Here is a 20,477-nt window from a genome sequence, read left to right as displayed (position 1 = left end):
TTTCTACTTTGGACCACACCTACTTGTACAGGACTTACCAGGAGTTGCAGCAGAGTCCACAGCAGGGACAGGCGCCTTGGCTGGCGTCCCCCCAGCAGATCGGCATCCCGCGCCCCACAGCTGCCTGACGGAAGGCCTCCCTGCCTTGTCCACTGCTGGTCACTGCTGTTCTGGACGACCACTGGCCTGCAGCACTGAGCCCGGCCAACCTGTGGGACTCCAGCCGCATGGCCTGCACCTAGCAGCGCACCGGCCCTCGTGGGGTGGCTGTCACTCCCCTGCTCAGCAGCTTCTCCTCGCCCTGCGGCCCCACCAGTACAAGGACCCTCAGTGGCCTGGCTGCAGCAGTGAGGCTGAGCCTGCGGTGGTGAGAAACACAAATTCTGAAAGCCCGTCCTGCGGAGTCCTGCTTCCCCCTCACTCCCAGGCCCTTGAGACCAACATCTGCAGACTTAGCCCGCAGACTGGCCCCAGTCGGGCACCAGCTGTCCCTGGACAATGACGCAAGCCTGCAGGGTGCTGCCCAGAGCTGGAGCCCAGCTGAGCCTTTGCTGGCCCTGTGGCTTCTGGGGATAAGGAGCATCGTGAGAGAGCGCTCCCGCGGAATGTGCCCATCACCACCATGCAGGCCCCCCGTCTGCGGCAATGCCGTGCAGAATTCCTGTGGGCAGGTGACGTGTGCAGGTACAGCCGATCTACGTCCTCCTCCATTAAAAGTGAACGACCATGGTCGTCTGCCTCCCGGAAAGTGGAGAAAACATACCTTTCCCTATTCCTCCTGCTAAGTGCAACTAAAAACCCCGGATACAATGCACAAAACAAATATAAGACTCTGAAAGGTGGACAGAAGGTGGACGGACCTTGCAGCTTATAGCCCAGGAGTGGCCACTGAGGAGTCCCCAAGTTTTCTTTTTCCCCACAGACCCCAGACAGACAAAGAAACCAGCAACACAGAAAGGCCAACAGATGCAGACCAAAAATATGTCCCGGCAAAAGCCCAGAGGCTCTGGTGGGAGAAGCAGGGGGAGAGCAGCATAGCAAGGCAGAAGACGTCTAGACAAGAACCGCTTCGCCCAGGCAAACACTCCGGGGAACACTGCGCCCCCTGCCCACACTGGCGGGGCCAGGTGGTCGGCCTGGCCTTCCATGTCCTCCAGGCTGCAAGGACACACCCGAATCCCTACCAGTGCGGTGGCAGAGAGGGCCGCTGGGCAGGAAACCAAATATGTACAAATACAACATAACTCCTAGAGCAACCACCACAGAGATACACTCGAAAACACCAGGTATTAATCTTTCGGCAACGTATACACATACGTCAAAACATCACAATGTACCCCACAGACATATACAATTATTTTTATTAATTAATTAAAAGAAACACTACAGGTAAAAAAAAAAAATGGAGTTCTAAAAATTGTTCACATTACTCATAGGAAGGCAGGAAAAAGAACACAGAAAATTAAAAATAGGACAAAAAACAAACAAAAAAGGAGACGCGAGGCCTAACATATCAACAAGTATGTTCAATGTTAGTGGTCTAAATACGTCCATGAAGAGACAGAGATGTGCACAGTGGATTAGAAAAGCTGCATGCCGTCCGCACAGTGACACGGGCAGGCCGAGAGAGGCTGCGCAGACACAGCGCGCCAGCGTCAACCCGGCAAGAGCGGGGCCGCACCACCATCCGAGGAAGTCAACTCCGAGCAGAGAAAACCACCAGGGACAGGCGGGGCCCTGACGGTGCTGTGGGTGCCCTGGCACCAGGTCAGCTCCGGCCTCATCAGCAGTCCTAGAGGGGCCTAACTATTCTCTGTCCCCAAGTGACAGTCACTCTGGTAAATGGCCAGTCTCTTTGGGAGAGGACCAGACCAGGGAGCTCTCGTTATAAATACTGTGGTGGCTCCTGGGGGTGCCTAACACTAACCCTAACCCCTCTCTCTCTGGCTCTAGGTCTGTGCCTCCCTGACACCTGGAAACTGGGGGTCTTGTCTGTTATACAAGTCAGGAACTTTCCGCTGGTGGCCTGGGCAGCTCATCTTCTGAGGCTTCTTGGCCATAACCTCAAGACGGCAACAGGCAAAGGTCCTTGTCACTCTGGCATCTCTGGCAGCTCAGCACTGTCCCCAGTGTGCCATTCTGGAATCCTGTCATCCTCACGGGCACAGATGCTGTGGTGGCACCTCCTCATACCAATGCTGAGCAACGAAGGACGTCTTTCACCAAGCCTCCCAAAGACACAGACTGGCCACCAGTCGGACACCAGCTGCCCCTGGAGGACGACGCAAGCCTGCAGGGTGCCGACTGGAGCTGGAGCCTGGCTGACCCTTTGCTGGCCCTGTGGCTTCTGGGGCACCCTTCTCTGTGCTCCCGCAGCCTTAGGGAAAGGCGTGTCATCAGGAACACAATCCTCGGCATACAGGGTGCTCTGACCTGGAGTTGTGGACCCACTCTAACACCCTGCCTCCTGCACACTCTGACCCCTTCTCAGTGCTCGCTGGGCAGGCCGAGCGTCCCCTCCTCATTCACTCTGGGCCGCCGTCATGTTGACCAGCTGCACAAAGACTGTGTCCTTGCCGGTGGACTGGAGTCCTGGTGAATGAGTCCACGTCAATGACCTCGCCACTGCGCAGCCCTTGATGCTGTCCCCAGACCTGTGCCGCACCCTCCAGACCCACTCCTACATGCTCCCCCGGTGCATGCTGGGGCAGCGGTCTAAGGTGTCTCCTCCAGGGCAAACGCTGTTCCCCTCCTGGACTGAGTGGCTCTCAGACTGCAGGCAGTGGGGGATTGGGAAACATTTTGAGAACAAGGGGCATCTTGCAGGTGCCTGCCTCAGCAGCACCCTAAAAACCTACTGAGGATGCCGCTCACGACTGCAAGTGACTGTGCACTGGGACCTCTTCCACGAGGGAAGCACACAGACCTGCTTGTGTAAAACTGGCTGCTTTTGACACCAGTAACACATTTCCCCTCCACTAGATGTCCAGTGGTTGTAATTTTTACTTTTGTTTCCAGCAATCCCAAAAGAGGAAAGTTAGTCCATGTGGCCTACAGCAGGGAACAGGTCCAACTTCAGGACGGGGAAAGTTCAGCGGGACCTGGAGGGGCGGGACTGAGGCTCCCGCACCTGCACACCTGGACAGGCGCCCTGCCCACCGCCTCCTCCAAGGCTGGGACCACAGCATGGACCTCATGGGCTTGCCGGCAGTGCTGAGCGCAGCGGTCCTTGTCCCCTTGGAGCTGCATAATTATCAGTCACCCCTAAAGCTCCAAGAATTGAATTACCAATTAGACAAACACACTGACTTCTCAGCCAGGAGGTGGGAATCACCCCTATGAAGACCAGGGCCCTGCGACTGTGGGATTCCACTTTCTGCTCCACCTGACGGCACGCTGGCATCTGAATGCTCACGTTTTAATAGCTTTTCCTTTTCTTCCATCTGGCTTCAGAGATAGTTATCCCCATTTTTATGTCTCAAGATTAACTAGTAGATGGCAATGTAACTTTTACTTTCTTGTGCAAATTACTCATCTGTTTATTCAAAGACTTTTTTCATAAACAGAAAATCTCTACGTCCTTTTGGCTCCATGCAGTCTCTGCCCACACCTCTCTTTCTAGTGCCCTTTGCAGGGGCAGTTAACAACACTCAACCGGGGAGCCCAGAGCAGAGGCTAACGTGTCCACAGAGGCCCGTCCTCACTTCCCACCGGCTGTGGTTCTCCCAGAGCAGAAGCCCCACCCCCCTCTTCCTGGGCAGCAACCACCTGACTCGCACTTTTGTTCTACGTCTTCTTAGAATGTTACGCTCGACAAAATACGTGAGAAGAACAGATCAAACATGAGACGTGCACCCTGTCATCCTACACTGGGGTGAACAGTGTCCACCAAATTCCCTCAGAACCTCAGAATGGGATCTGATTTGGAAATCGAGTCTTTGCAGATGTAATTACTTAAGATGCTGTATTAGTCAGGGCTCTCCAGAGAGACAGAGTCAATAGGATACGTTATAATTATACGAGAGGGATTTATTAGGGGAATTAGCTCACATGACTATGAAGAAAAGTCCCACAATAGGCCGTCTATAAACTGGATGCCAGTAGCATGGCTCAGTCCAAGTCCAAAGGCCTCAAAACCAGGGACACTGATGGTGTCCTTGGTCTAAGTCCTGGAACCCAAAAGCTGAAGAGTCTTGAGCTCTGATGTTCACAGACAGGAGAGAAGAGTGTATCCCAGCTCCAGTGGATCGAGAGAGAGCTCCACCTCTTTCCTCTGTCTTTTTTTCTCTCCGGACCCCCAGTGGATTGGACGGTTCCCACCCACACTGAGGGTGGGTCTTTCCCATCCAGGCCACTCAGACTCATACTAATCTCTGCTGGAAACACCCTCATGGACACACCTGAAAAGATGGCTTTACCAGGTTTCTCAGCATTCTTTCATCTAACCAAGTTGACACCTAGAATTAACCTTCACAGATGCAGTCACACTGCCATGTGAAGGTGGGGCAGAGACCAGAGCCGCAGGCCGAGGAGCACCAGCATTCCAGCAAGCGCCAGGAGCTGGAGAGAGGCCAGGTGCTTCTTCCCTGCCGGCTCCAGAGGGACCACGCCCTGCCAGCAACCTTGATCTCAGACTTCTGGCCCCTTTAAGACAGCAAATTTGTTTTCTTAAGCCACCCAGTCTGTGGCAGCTGTTAGGGCAGCCCTAGGAAACCAACAGATCTCCCAAATACATCTAACTCCTAGAGTCCCCACATTTCTGTGACACCCACGTGAATGGCTGCAGGAAGTCATCAGGCCACCATGGGACCGGAAACTAACACAGTCCTCTAAAGTCAAGTAATTGTTGCACACGTACAAAACAAGCAAAATAACCAAACAGGGGCCGCCCTACCCGTTATCTCCAGGCCTAGCGGAGACCCCCTCAAGGCCAGGTAGATGAAGAAGTGGGGCGGCATGGGGGGCTTCGTGACCCTGCTAGTGTCCCGCCAGCCAACCATGTGTGTCTGTGCTGAGTTGAAACAGAGAACGCCCTCAGAACATGTGGGTCACCTGCAGAAAAGCTGAAGCCCAGCATCGGTGGTGAGATTCAGGAAAGTCCAGGTCTGTGCAGGGCAGCAGCCCCGTGGGATTACCTGGGAGCCAGGCATCAGCTGAAACCCTCTTTATTTACAGACCCAAAAGGTGGAGGACCAGGGGTAGCCAGCGGCAGGCGGCTCCTAATCAGAGCCACAGAGCCTCCTCCGGTGCCCTGTCCAGTGGGCCAAGCAGGCTGGAGGAGGCCAGGGCTGGGGCACGGTTCCCAAGGGAAACTTTGCTGTGATTCCCCAACATCTCCCTCGGTAGCATTTCTAAGAGAAGGACTGTCTGGACAACAGCCTCGCATAACATTTGAGTGAGCCATGCAGAACTGGGGGACGCTGACATGGTAAGTGGAGGCAGCCAGGGCAAAGAGTGGGGAGCCCAGCGAGCTGCACGGAGCTGTGCGGGAGCAGCGGCGCCACCACCCGGCCTTGCCGCACCACTAGGGTCATCACTGAGAACCCTGGGCTCGCCTCTCTCCTCCTCAAGGCCCGGGGGAGAAGGGCTGGGATGCTTTAAGTTGAAGGAAATGAATAGCAGAGATTCAAAGGTAGCTCTTTAAAAAGAGGAACAAGAAAGAAGGGCAGGAGCTCTGGGCAAAAGCCCTCGGGTCCACGCGTGGGAGACTGTGACAAACCCCATCCCACTGCGCTGGAGACTGAAGGGACCCCGCTGTCTGTAAGCACAGCTATGATGCTCTGGAAATCAGCCACACGACGGGCGAAAGCTACTCTCAATAGATTCCAAGTGACTGAAAGACAAAGAATGCTCTCAGACCACAGCACAAATTAGTATAGAGGACAGGTAGAAATCCCACCAATTAATAAATACACTTTTATAATATATTTAGAACTAAATGGGATGGTGATGGATTTTGGACGTGACTGGCACCACGGTGCACACAATGAGCACAGGACGGCCACCAGCCTCGCCACTCCAGCACCCGGCCCCACCCACTTCCCTTTGTGAGAAACCTCTTGACTTGAACAGAAACCACTTTTGCTTCTGCAAGGATGCAATTCTCCACCCCGATCCACATTAGCATAATGACCCTCCTGGATGGTATCGGCCAGCCCTTGGCACACTATATAAGCTCTACCACCTCCACACCTGGTGCTGTCCCCATTTTCAGGGCAGCCCTGGGCTGTCCTCCACTTTGAGCACAGCCTGGCAGGGTTCTTTCTTTAATGAAATTTGAATAGTACCTGGCATCTCGGCTCACTTTCTTTCAGATTGAAAACACAACCTACCATAATTAGGGGATGCAGCTAAAACAGAGATTAGAGGGAAATTTATAGCACCAAATAAACATGAAAAAAGAAAAGCTGAGAATTAACAAATGCATTATCCACCTCAGGAAGTCAGAGAAAAAGAATGAAAAATCAGCAGCAAGAATGTGGAAACAGAAAGCAACTGGAATCAACCAGGCAGAAACAAGAACACAGAGTGCAGATGGGCAGCTAAGGCTGCACAAACACACGCATAACTGACACAGCTCTGGGGAGACTCAGCCAGGAAACAAGCAAAGATGGACAAGAGCACCGGAAAAGAGGGAGGTCAGCACCGCAGCCACTCCCATCCTACACCTTCTCTTCCAGAGAACGGAAGCATGGGGCACGCTCCCCACGCAGTGAGCACAACCTGACACTAAGACGTGGGGAGGACGACATCATTTAACAGCATTTAATGAGGAAAATTCAGCCTCATTTCCAAACTGAGGTGTCCCAAAGTCCCAAACCACATCCTGGGCACCACACCTAACAACCTGTGGGAAGCACGTCACACAGTGAGCAACTGGGCCTCCCCTAGGAGCAGCAAGGGTCTGAGCACAGACACACCAACATCATTCAACATATCAGCATATCTGAAGGAAAAACACAGCTTTGCACCTCAATAAAGGAAGCAAAAGCATTTATCAAGATACCAATTTAAGTTTAAAATCTTGGCAAATTAGAGATAGAAGGGCCCGTCAGTGACACAGGGCTGTGCTCCGGGACTGCATCTCCCACCCGGCTCCCCGGGCCTGGTTCCTGCTCTGGTTCCTCGTTCTAAGAGCACCCCCACCACACACCCCAGCCCTTCTGGCTGCTGCCTCTCCCTCTGCGCCCCTTGCTTACTCTCTGCAGTCCTTGTGTGTACCTTTGTGGCCTGGCTGCTTCTCCCCTGGCCAGACCCTCCCTCCAGGAGCCCTGCACCTCCTTACTTCCCCACACACGCACCCTGGACTTGCTGAACCCGCTTGGCACCCATACCTGGATGTCCCAACTTCCCTTGGCACACCTACGTATACCAACTGACTGGTCCCTACAACCTTAACTGCCCTGAGGCGCCGCCTCCTCCCCACGCTCAGGGCTGTGCTCAGGTCCACAGGCTGAGCCCCCTCCTCCAGGTATCCCATGGGCCCGGGAATGATGAGCTGAGTCTTCCCACACCCACCACGCACGTCCTCAGGGTGGGGGGATGGAACTGCTGATACTATTCTAGTGTCTTCCAGCTCCCAGCACTGAACATGAGAAGCTGGATGCCACTCTGACAACCTTCCCACGACGATAATTTGTTCTTTCATCCAGAAGCTAAGAGATTTTCCTTTCTCTAGACTTTGAAGTTCAGATTTTTTTTTAACCAGAATATACTGAGTTGTCTTTTCTCACCGATTTTGCAGGGAACTAGGTGTGTTCTTGTGACCTGTAGGTTTTTCTTCAGCTCAGGAAACGTTCTTCCGCAGTTTTAGTTGCAGCGTCATGCCCCACCTGCTCCACCGCGGCATCCCTCTGGAGTCCCACCTGTGCTCGCCAGGCCTCGGGCCAGCCCAGCAGGCCTCCCCTCCCTCACGAGCTGTTTTTATTTGCGCTTATGCCGCATTACACTCCGTACTCTCTTAAATACTTAATTTGGCCAGTATGACTTTTAATACCTTCAAATTGGTACTTAAATTCTTAAGTTTTTAGATGCTGTATTTCAATGTAAGGATCGGGGTAGTGAGAACGTGGACTTTGCAGGTGGTGCCAGGAAAGGGCACTACTTTCCACTCAGGTAAACTGAGGCTTGGCCTCGAAGAAACCTCAGCTCTCTGAATCGCAGTTGTGTCTGCAGAACAGAGGTGCTGCTCTCCTCCCGCCCCCCTGGCCCCCTCAGATAAGAGAAGATGCTGTGGAAGATCCGCACAGACAGATGCGCACAGCCGCCCGCAGGGAGCAGCTCAGGTGACGCTTCACCCTGGAGGGGACACAACCCCAGCTCTCATTCCTGAGTGAACACTCATTTTCAAAAGGTCTTTCTATGGAAGGCACAAACTCATGATTCGTCACCCTTGATGGCAATACCTTTATTCAGCACGAGGAACACCCTTCATGCAGAGCTCGTGACCTTCACATACTTCATATTTAATATGGAAACGCTCACGCGCATGCTCCGGAGGACCACAGTGCACGCCTTGCTCTAGTGACGGTGGTGCTGCGTAAAGCGAAGTCCACAATAACCACATGTCCCAGTTTTTGTTTCTTTGTCCTGAAAAAATTCAAAAGGCAAGATATCATTTCTCCATATTCTACTTCAAATTTAACTTTTAAATATTACACATTGAAAAAGTATGTATAAAACTTTAAATATACTGTCAGCTAGAAACATCTGTAAAAATACGGGGTTACTAAGAATTTTGGCTGTCAATTCCAGCTCCACCTTGACTCACTGGAATCCTGTGGGCAAGGGATGAGAAGCCCCCAGCCTCGGTCTCCCACCCTGGGACATGCAGCCATCTCAAAGGACCACCCAGGACATCACTGTCAGCACAACAGCTACAACACCCTCAACTCTCCAAACTCCACGTGCCTGGAGTGGGGGGGTGGGGTGCTGAACGGAGGACCATGACCCACACCTAGGCACAAGATCACACCCAGGCACAAGATCACGCCCAGGTACAAGCAGAGGGTGACAGGATCCTGTTATGGGCTGCTCAACAGTTTATGTCCATTACACTGTCCCCTTTTCATGACAAGCACCTGAGCTACACAACTGCCTTTTTAGTATAGTCATCCCATGGTATCCATGGGGGATTTGTTTCAGGATGTCCCACGGACACCAAAATCTGCAGATGCTCAAATCCCTAACACAAAATGGCACAGTATTTGCATATAACCCGCACACACACTCCTGTATACTTTCAATCATCTCTAGATTACTTTAATACAATAGTGTAAATGCTATGTAAAAAGTTGCTATACTGTATTTTGTTGTATTTTTTAAAATATTTCATTGGCAGTTGGTTGAATCCATGCATGCAGAACCAGCAGATACAAAGGTCTATGAGTATCAGCGCTAATGAAAATGAAGTCCACGAACCACCGACTATGTTTAGTGAGAACAAGATCACCAGGTGCTCACTACTAAACACCCTTCCCTCTCCTGCACACTATGTACACACCTGAAGTCCATCTCATGGTTTTTCTCCCTGGTTATGTGCACTGTTCTTCTCTATGGCCCTGTACAAGATATTCCTCTACTAACCCACCATAAATTGAAAATATCACAAGCTGAAAAATGTACTTAATGCACCTAACCTACTGAACATCACAGCTTAGCCCAGCCCACCTTCAGCGTGCTCAGAACACAGACATGAGCCGAGAGTCAGGTGAAATCACCTACCACAAAGTCTGCTTTATAATAAAGGGCTGAGTCCCTCATGTCACTCACTGAGTACTGCACTGAAAGTGAACACAGAGCGCGCAGGCCTGAAGTGCAGTGTCTGGTGGATGTTTGGGACTTTTGTACCACCGAGAAGTCAAGAAGTTGTAAGCTGAGCCCTCATAAGTCGGGAACCATATATCTATATTTGTCGACAGACAAAAGATTACAGAGGGACACGCACACATAAAGTGTGTCCCCCAAGTCATGCACTGAAGCCCTACCCCACTGTGACTGCGTGTGCGGATGGGTCTTTAAGGGTGATGAAGGTAAAACAAGTCTTCAGGATGGGCCTTGACGCCATGACAGGCGTCCTCATAAGAAGAGGAGAGGAGCACACAGACACATGGAGGGATGACCATGTGAGGACACAGGGAGAGATGCCATCTTCATGCCAACTCAGCCCACACCGCGACCTCGGACTTCCAGCCTCTAAACTGTGAGAAATTTCTGCTGTGTAAGCCGCCCAGCCCAAGGCACTTTCTATGGCAGCTCGAGCTGACTGACGTAGGGACCAAACAAAGACGGTGCAGAGAGGAAAGACTGAAGCCTTCATGCTTGAGAAGAGGAAGGTGGACGCTGATCCTGATCAAACACAACACACCTTCCACACCTCACAGCTGACAAGGTACCTTCCACATGCCGTCTCATCCAGGCCCTGTGGTACAATTCTGTAGAGTGAACACTGTCAGGGCCACCTCAAGAGCTGATGCGGGACAGGCAAGAAAGAAAAGGTAGTCCTGAGAAGCACAGGTGCGCACTGGGGGCGAACAAGCCCCCTGACAGGTGTGTGGGGAAGCGGAGGGAGCTACACACCAAGTTGATGTACACTTTGGGGTGGCCGAGGGCCCCCCCACCGCCATCACAGGAGATTACTCGAGTGTCCACTTGACTCACGGGTTGCTCTGCTATCAAGTCAATGGCAAAGTTTTCATTCACCTGCAACAAGAAAACATACATGGACAAACACAAAAACGTAATCATTTCACCCAATTTAATGTAGACAACCCCCCCATACACAAATTCATGTACTGTCAGCACAGATCTATTCTTTATATTTTCATTTAAATATTATAGCTTTAAATTATAGAAATAATTTCATTAAATACAGGTAACGTCTCATTTGAATATAATTTCAAACTTACAGAAACACCATGAGAATGAGAATGGCACAAAGAATCTGCATTTTGTCCTTTTCCTGGATCTGGTGACGTGCAGCATCTGCCCCAAGGCTTTGTCAGCTGTCCCTCCTCCCATTCCGCCTCTCTCTGTGCATCTGCACGTGCACACGCATACAAGCACGCACACCTGCACACAGACGAGCATGCACACAAGCACACCTGCACACATGCCTACACACACGAGCACGCACACCTGCACACACACGAGCATGCACACAAGCACACGTGCACACACCACAGGCATGCACACAAGCAAACACAAGCACACCTGCACACACACCTACACACACGAGCACGCACACAAGCACACCTGCACACATGCCTACACACACGAGCACACACACACACGAGCACGCACACAAGCACACCTGCACACACATGAGCATGCACACAAGCACACCTGCACACATGAGCATGCACACAAGCACACCTGCACACACACCTACACACACGAGCACACCCAAGCACACACGCGTGCACACACACTTTCTCTGACCCACTGAGAGCACACACATCCACATGGGCCTTTCCATCCACACTCTCCCATGTGTACTTCATGAAACTGTCATGTCATATAACCCCAAAGCAGTTGTCAAGCTCGGTAAATTTAACACTGATGTAGTAGATTTATCTAAAACACCAAAATTACCACCCGTAATAGGGTACTACAGAGAGTTCGTGGAAAAACAGAATTAAAAAATAATAGGAATCTTCCCATGAACTTTGTGAAGTGCCCACATACAACTGTTAGAGCAACAATGTCCCTCTAGCTCTCCCCAGGCCAGGGCCCAGGCCAGGGCCCAGTCCAGGATCAAGAACAGCAGCTTCCGGGCTGGCCCGGTGGCGCACTGGAGAGTGCGCCGCTTGGGAGCGTGGCGGCGCTCCCACCGAGGGTTCGGATCCCATGTGGAGACCGGTTCCCACTCACTGGCTGAGCGCGGTGCGGGCACAACACAGAGGGCTGCGATGCCATTACCAGTCAGTAAAAAGGAAAAAAAAAAAAAAAAAGAACAGCAGCTTCCTTGGCTCAATCTCCTGTGCCCCTTTCCTCCTAGAACATTCCTCACTTTGGCCCATCTGTTCATAACTTCGTATAGCATACATTATACGAAGTTATACGAGTGGCGCACTGGAGAGTGCGCCGCTTGGGAGCGTGGCGGCGCTCCCACCGAGGGTTCGGATCCCATGTGGAGACCGGTTCCCACTCACTGGCTGAGCGCGGTGCGGGCACAACACAGAGGGCTGCGATGCCATTACCAGTCAGTAAAAAGGAAAAAAAAAAAAAAAAAAGAACAGCAGCTTCCTTGGCTCAATCTCCTGTGCCCCTTTCCTCCTAGAACATTCCTCACTTTGGCCCATCTGTTCTCTCCATGTGGCACCCGGCTGGGCATCCTGGCCTCTGCAACAACATAGCTTCTCAGGCTCCATGTCTGGTGACACAGGACGTCCACCCACCCCTCACAGGGACCTCCATGCTGGTCACTGGCCATGGATGGCTGATTCCCCACCTGCAGTCACAGTGCTTCCTTGCCAGCCAGAGAGCCCCACACACCTGCTCCCCTCACAGCTCCCAGACTGGGCCCCATGGAGGGTCCCACCCACACCTGCATCTCCCAGGTGGTTGATCAGCGACACCTTCCAACAACCTCCCTCCTCTGCTGCCACTGCAGCACCAGGTCTAACAGGGTCTGAGCAGCAGCACTGCCACCCTCCAGTCCTCCATGGATGCAACACATGCGTCTCTGGCGGGGGCTCCTGCGCAGCACCCCCTCTTCCTCTCCTCCGTGGATGTGACGTGTGTCACTGGCTGGGGCTCCCAGAGACCAAATTTTCTTCAAGGTCTACAGCACAGACTGCCCCTGATTATTGTGGTGCTCAGGGGACCCAGGCGTGCCCAACAGCTGGCTCCTAGGTCCACATGACAGGCCATGGTGGGGCTTCCCTGCCCATCAGTGCAGCTGTGTCACCACATGACACAGAGCCGGGTGTGGTCCAGGTTAGTTCTCCTTCCCTCCCTGGGATTTAAATCACATCAACATATCTCCAAACGTCAAAACTAAACAAAGTGGGGTGAGAATATCAAGCCCCACCCACTCCATGCACCCCCGCCCTCGTCTGTGACCAATCCAGTGGTCCGTCTCTCACGCTCATGGGAGAGGCGCTTCAAAAGCCCACGGACAGATTCCTGTTATCGTTTAATTCTATTTTTCCACTGAACGTTTTGATGTACCTTCATATTGTTTTTTCTCACTTTCCTTTATTTTTTACACAAAACGTAGTGTAAGTTGTTCACCTGTACTTTTTCACTTGACAGCATTTCTTGAAAATCATGCCACATCATCACAGAGTCTGCCTGGCTCCTTTTTATAAAAATTGCTTCACCCTCCAGTGTGTGTACAAACCACAGCTTTGTATTCCACCGATTTCCAACGCTTACACATGTAAATAGTTTTCAGTATTTTACATACAATACTGCAATAAATAACCTTGCACATACGTATCTTTGTATTACAGGAGCGCACCTTAAAGGTAAATTCCCAAAAGTGGGACTGCTGGGTCAGAGGGTAAACTCATTTAGTTTTGTCACAATGGGGACCCGACGGTTGGGGAACCTCCCCTCCAGGTAGGGTGCCTGCGAGCAGCTGTCATTGGCACTACTCTTCTGTCACTGAGACAGGCAGCTTTCTCATGTTATAAACTGTTCATGTCTGCTGCCATTTTTCTACAGGATTTTTTGTTTTTTTCCCTCTAAATTTTAAAGTTCTTAGTTTATTAGGAATATCAGCCCTTTACCTGTGATTATTTGCAAATATTTCTTCCCAATTTGTCTTTTGGCTGTGCTTATGGTATTTTTGTGCTATGTAAACTTTTAAAAATATATGTGACTTACATAACCAAAGTTTCAATCTTCTCTTTTATTGCATCTGGACTTTTAGACACAGAAAGCTCTTCTCTACCTACAAGATAGAGAAATTTACCCATGTTTTCTTCTAGTACTTGGGCTATTTCCTTTGTTTTTTTCTTTGTTTTTACATTTAGAATTATAGAGCATTTTGGATTTCATGCTTGTATATGGTGTGAGAAGTGAACTTGATCTTTATTTCTGCTCAGACAGCTATCCACCGGTCTCTCACCACATATTAAAGCGAACCTCTCTGTCCAGCAATATGACACATGCCTCAGTGTTTGCTGCCTCCAGCCCCACTTGGCTTTCTGTTCTGTCTGTCCCATGCACTGTCTGTCCACGCATCTCCACGCTGTTCACTTAGAGGCCCAGGTATCTTCAACATCAGATAAACCTAGCTCCCGCACTCTCCCAGCACACGCAGCTCTTCCTGTTCAGTGTTTCACTAGCAACGCCTGCATGTCTCACTCTGTAGAAAAGCTCACTGCTGGGCTGGCTGGTTAGCTCAGCTGTTCAGTGTGGTGCTGACTGCAGCAAGGTCCAGGGTTTGATCCCTGTACTGGCAAGCTGCACCAAAAAAAAAAAAAAAAGAAAAGAAAAGAAAAGAAAAAGAAAATCTCATTGCTATTTTCATTGGGACCACATTAAGCTTATAAATTAACTTAGCCAGAATGGACATCTTGACGTTAAAACAACTAGCCAAGAAGAACGAATGACTCTAGTCTGCCCGGTGCCTTTCAGGAGTGCTCTCCATCGAGGCATGAGCATTTGCTCAGACGCTGCTAAGTGTCTCTTGTCTGCTGCTACCATACAGTGGGCTTCCTCCTCCCGTGTCCTGTACCTGCTTATTCATTATCCACATACACGAACGTTAGAGGTACCATGTTGATTTTATATACTGCTAGTGTGCAGACTCTTTTGAGTTAGTTTTATAATTGATTCTCAGGGGCTTTCGGATACCTCTTCTCCCCTCCAAATAGATGTAGTTTTATTACTTTTTTTAACCAATTCTTCTGCCTATAATATTAACAGCATTACTGACTGCGGGCATCTGTGCCTGTTCCTGACTGCATCAGTCCGTGTCTCCTGTCCTCCAAATGTTTTGTAAATTGGTAGTTGGATCTAGAGGCTTGGTCAGATTGTGGATCAGTTTTTGTTTGGGGGAGGAGACTGTGTGGATGACATGTGCTTCCTTCCGGAGTCACGCAGCCACAATCAGTCACATACTGTGTGTTATGGATGGAAACACACGTCACAAAAGGCACGTTTAACAGCACTGAAGGGAGGCAGTCAGTAAGACATGACCTGGATTCTTTAAAAAATAAATTCCAAGGAGAAAAAGAGACAGGGCGGGGGGTGGGGACGGAAGTGAATGGATTAAAAGAGACTTAAGATACATCAGCAATTGCAATATACGGAACTTATTTCGACTCTGAGTCAAAATTAAAAATTTAAAAACTATGACATAATCGAGACTCTTTCACACCCTTTTGATATTTAATTTAAAGGAACTACCATACTTTTTTTTAGGTGTGATAATGATATTATTGCCGTGTTAATACCTTTTGAAGGTATCCGTGGATAAATTTAGATTCAATGACATGATGTGAAAGATTCGCTTGAAAGTGACCTGGGGTGGTGGGGCAGGGGTGTTGGCAGGGCAGAGCTGAGGCGACTGGCTGTCCTGACCATCGCCCTGACTGGTAACTGCTGGGACTGAGCGCCAGGCTCTGTGGGAAGAGGGGATCATTATGCTACTCCCTCTACTTCAAAGAGCTCATTTACTTTTCTCAAAAAAAGCGCAAACATCCCGGCTTGGCCAATAATGTATCTAATGATGCCCAGGATGGCAAATTTGGGGAACGTGGACAGGGGACATGCCTTGATTTCATCAGATTCAGTAATGAGTCAGCCCCTTTCAGTTGTGCTTGGTGAACACCAAGGAGACCAAGCCTGAAACACCGAGCAACAGCACAAGAAGTGAAGTGTCCGCACGTGCAGCCCCCACCGTGCCCCCAAGCCCCGGTTATGTGCATCTACCCATGCGCCCCACGAGGACGGCCAGTGTCCGCACGTGCAGCCCCCACCGTGCCCCCAAACCCCGGTTATGTGCATCTACCCATGCGCCCCACAAGGATGGCCAGTGTCCGCACGTGCAGCCCCCACTGTGCCCCCAAGCCCCGGTTATGTGCATCTACCCATGCGCCCCACAAGGATGGCCAGTGTCCGCACGTGCAGCCCCCACTGTGCCCCCAAGCCCCGGTTATGTGCATCTACCCATGTGCCCCACGAGGATGGCCAGTGTCTGCACGTGCAGCCCCCACCGTGCCCCCAAGCCCCGGTTATGTGCATCTACCCATGCGCCCCACAAGGATGGCCAGTGTCCGCACGTGCAGCCCCCACTGTGCCCCCAAGCCCCGGTTATGTGCATCTACCCATGCGCCCCACGAGGACGGCCAGTCCCGCTCCAGCATCACAAGTGCCCCGTACCCCCTACCCTGATGTCCTTCCTTGTGAAGCTGTCTACAGTGATCACAGTCATCCTCTGAACCTGTTCCTGGTCGTCAGCAGCAAAGGTCTGTATCCAGCACACGGGCTCCCAGGGATCATCCAGCATCATGGCACATCTTAAAACTGTCAGGTCCCTGGAACTGAAAACCTGACTTTTCGAGAGCCCCCACCCTTCAGTTTTGTTTCTATAAATGTCATTCCTCTAAGTTTCTATCTCCCTAAGTCTCTGTCCCCACAGCAGGCTCAGCAGGCTGTACCCAGAGTGTAACACCGTTAACTGTTTCCCCACTAGCCCAAGGTTTCTTTCTCCCCAGGTGTCTGTTCCCATGAACAGGCTGTGTGTGGAATGGAACACTGTGACCATCCTACTAGGCTAGGCTAGATGCTAATCTTAGCCCTATAAAAGAAGACACCCAACTGCCTCTCCGTGCTGGCGCCATTTTTGGCTCAGCCCAGCAGGTCCGCTTGCTGCCTGCTAATAAAATCATCTCTTCTTCCTTTACCTGGCTAGCATCTTTCCTCAGTAACCTTACAAAAACCTAGCATCTCTTCTACATCTTTAACCTCACCAGAGTGAAAAGCAGCAACACACGTCGTGAAAACCTCTCATTTCTGGAAGCCAAAGGCTCATTCAGTGGACAGACACAATGACAGAAAATACACGCAGTCAAAGGCAGGGCCCCACTCTTTCCCTTACAGATGTCCCTTAGAGCAATCGCGAGTTTACAGGCAGACAGGCTGGGGGGATGCCAGGGCTAGAAATCAGATTAATAAACTTTGCCCCAGGTCACTCTGCAGTGCTGGCTCAGTGCGGTAGCTGGCTCGCAGCCCTGCAGGCCCAGAGTCTCACCTACACATGCAGGCCTAGACTACGCACAGATAAATTTTTACAAATTAAGGAGGGAGGGGGCCATACCATTTAATTTCAGTCAAACCCTGAAAATTAGCTTAAAAAGCACAGTTCCTTATTTGTCTAAAGCCAGCCAACTCTCTGTACAGAAGCCACACACACAGCGTTGTTGAGTCCTGCACACCCTCACACATAAGCAGGCACGCCCCCCTCTGCCATGAAGACAGGTGACACCCTGAACCCACAGAAGCAGAGGCATGTTGGAAAGGTTTGTTTCTAAGAAACTCTGTCAGTTACAGATTTACCATCTTGTAAAGCTTTTCCCTAAAGTTCTATTTCCAGAAACATAGTAGTAAGTTACTCGAACATGAAGCTGCATTAAAACAACAAAAAAGCCATGCAGTGTCTCCCGTGTTGTTGTACACGCTGCCTTACACACACTGCCTCTGCGGACAGTCTGGCCACTCCTTACGCCAGCACCCATGCAGGGGCTACGAAGTGAGGGTGTTCTGTTCACCCTGCTGCAGACGAAGCAGCTAACCTACAAATGAAGCCTTGTGTGTAAATAACACAGTGTCTGCAGAAGTGACGTGTCACAAGAGCCACACTAACAGACTCCCAGGCCCCATCACGGCCATCAGAGAGACCAGCCACCTCCTTGCGGGAAGGGCAGCTGATGCAGGGACGCTGGTGACTGACATGGGATTGGCCCCCTGTCATTTACCGCCTGCAGCTCAATGGTGACCTTAACCTCCCATTAACATCTGGCTCCAGGAACTCCATTCAACCACAAGAATACAAAAAGCCCAGCAGAAAATACACCCCATTCCCAACACAAAATCAAGCCCCATGTTAAAACTCTCACCTAGGACAGGATAAGAGGAGAAAAGCACCGCTGGGTTTTAACAGAGAAATGGCCACAGCAGCCCTAACACTTTCCTTCTAAACACACATTGGGCGGCACGCCCTGCATCGTCCCCCTGCTGTAACATGAGTCCTTCATTCATCACTAATGAAGAAACGTAAAACTACCCTGTTATTTACCTCCTGATGATCAACTGATTTGAGTACAGACATTTAGGTTTAAATTCATTTGTCAGTAAACCATTCTTATGTATTCTTTACAGCTCACACATTTGGGGAGTGTCAGTACCTATGTCAAGACGAGATTAGATCTATTAAGATAAAATATAAAATACGTGATTCTATGAAATAATATCAAGACCAATGCAAAAAGAAAATTACCCAGCTGCATAATAAATGTTCTGTAAAATACTGATTCCATTAATGAAAATTACAAGTTTAAAACAGACTAAAAAGTTCAGTTCAATTACTTAGAACATTAGATATTTTAACATTAATACCAATAATTATATTTAGCTAGAGATACATGTATATGCAATCTTTAAGTCACAGGAGAAACTGAAGTTTTCATCCAAAATTAATTCTTAAACTAGGTAAGTCTGCAAAAGATACTCAAAACAGTAACTAGGCTATCTGAATGATGTGTTCAAAGTTGCTTTGGGACTGGCAGAGTCCAGTCTCTAACCTTGCTGGCATTAAGGAAGAGAAGGTATCACAGGACACAAAGGTGAGGGCAGGAATAAGCATGACATCCCAGAGCCACCACAAGGAGGAAATTAAGACACACCCCACACGGCTTATCGACTGAGCCGGCAGACTCTGAACCTGGGGTTTATGAGTTCATAGTTTCAAATATGTTCCTCTGGGTCCTGGGCGGTAAAGAAACCTCTCTACTATAATCACTATTTCTGACACTACAAGCCTTCTGAAGGAAGCAAAGAGCCGTGATTCATACTAACCTAAACATTTATTTTAAAATCAGATGGCCTTCAGCCCACTCCCACGATAAACAGCGTGCATTTGGGAGGGGGATGCAGGAGTAGGAGTGTAAAGAAGCAGGGAGCCATGGAAAGGCCTCGGGCAGCTGCCAAGGCACTCGCCACAACTCCCCAGCTCTCAAACACTCCCTAAGAGGCGCCCAGATTGCTTCTCCAAGGAGACAAGCAGACAGACTCAGGCAGACCTGTCCTCTTGAACCCCTGTAAGTGAACATGGAAACAAAGTTAGTGCCGAATTCTGCCTGCGGCACCAACCAAACAATCACGAACCCAGGGTGAACCGCACTGCTGGGTGGGAAGCAGGTCTCCCGAGTCCAACCTTCCTCTCAGCAGAGGACAGTCTCAGCCCCTCTGTCTGGCAGGGGGTGCCGGCAGGCTCACACCCCTCAGCCGCAGCCCACCCTGCAATACTGAGCCTGCAGCAGAGGTGCCAGCACTCCACACAGGAGCATTTTATGCTCTGCCTCCTGGTGACCCCACCTCTTCCCCTCAGTACCCCTAATTCTAGGGGTGGCAACTGCTTCCTGTACCTACTAACCCCTGGGGAACCTCAGCATTTCCTTTTAGCTCTGTAGCTTGCCTACCTGTGGAAACGCATGTGTGTACATGTGTGCACATATTAAAGAACACATGACTCAGACAGTGACATGCTGACATGCCAGCATAACAGACTGGGCAACATGAGGTGAAAGATGCCAAAAGGCTTCTCTGCTCCTGAGCCGGGAGTTACCACTTGTCCTGGGCGATAACCAGCACAGTTCCTGCCTCAGCGCGCACACAGCTGGCACGTGCAACCTGGCGGTCACCTCACTGCAAAGTGCGCTCTGCCGCCTCCAAGGAGGATCGAGGAGGAAGGAACACCGGCTACGCGAGCCTCGGAAGACAACCTGTGCTCAACTCCCTGCACAGGCCTGAAGCACCGCCCCCAATACTTTTTACTGTGTTAACATACACATAACATAAAATTTACCATCTTAACCGTTTTTAAGTGTACAGTTCGTTCAACGTATTAAACACATCGTAATGCTGCGCAACCATCACCACATCCACCTCCAGAACGTTTCGTCCTCCCAAACTGAAACTATGTCCATGAAACAGCAGCTCCCCATCTCCCCCCTCCCCATCCCCGGCAGCCCCATTCTACTCTGTCTCTAGGAACGTGACCACTCTGGGGACCTCATATAAGCAGAATCGTACAGTCGTCCTTTCGTGAGTGGATTATTTCACTTAGCATAATGTCCTCAAGTTTCGTCCACGCTGTAGCATATATCAGAATTTCCTTCTGTCTTAAGGTTGAGTAACATTCCACCGTGTGCTCAGTTGATTAGAGTGCAGTTGTTTTAACACCAAGGTCAAGGCTTCAGATCCCTGTTCTGGCCAGCTCCCCCCCCCCCCCCCCCCCCCCC

At 50.5% G+C, this 20,477-nt stretch overlaps 1 protein-coding gene across 1 annotated transcript in view; it reads right to left on the bottom strand.

Annotated features, from left to right (window-relative positions):
* Positions 1-8,382: 8,382 nt before the first annotated feature.
* Positions 8,383-20,477, bottom strand: part of NDUFS6 (NADH dehydrogenase (ubiquinone) Fe-S protein 6, 13kDa (NADH-coenzyme Q reductase)) — a 16,940-nt gene continuing 4,845 nt past the window's right edge. The window contains exons 3-4 of the mRNA XM_008582103.1: positions 10,579-10,701; positions 8,383-8,589 (exon numbers count right to left, since the gene is read on the bottom strand). Coding sequence (XP_008580325.1) covers positions 8,521-8,589; positions 10,579-10,701 — 192 coding nt within the window. The 3' untranslated portion in view covers positions 8,383-8,520. The remainder of the gene's footprint in view (positions 8,590-10,578; positions 10,702-20,477) is intronic.

The sequence above is a fragment of the Galeopterus variegatus genome, unplaced genomic scaffold (genome assembly GCF_000696425.1).
Source record: "Galeopterus variegatus unplaced genomic scaffold, G_variegatus-3.0.2 Scaffold2521, whole genome shotgun sequence".
Classification (NCBI taxonomy): domain Eukaryota; kingdom Metazoa; phylum Chordata; class Mammalia; order Dermoptera; family Cynocephalidae; genus Galeopterus; species Galeopterus variegatus.
Note: the sequence above shows the minus strand (reverse complement) of the source record. Positions and strands in the feature narration are given on the sequence as shown.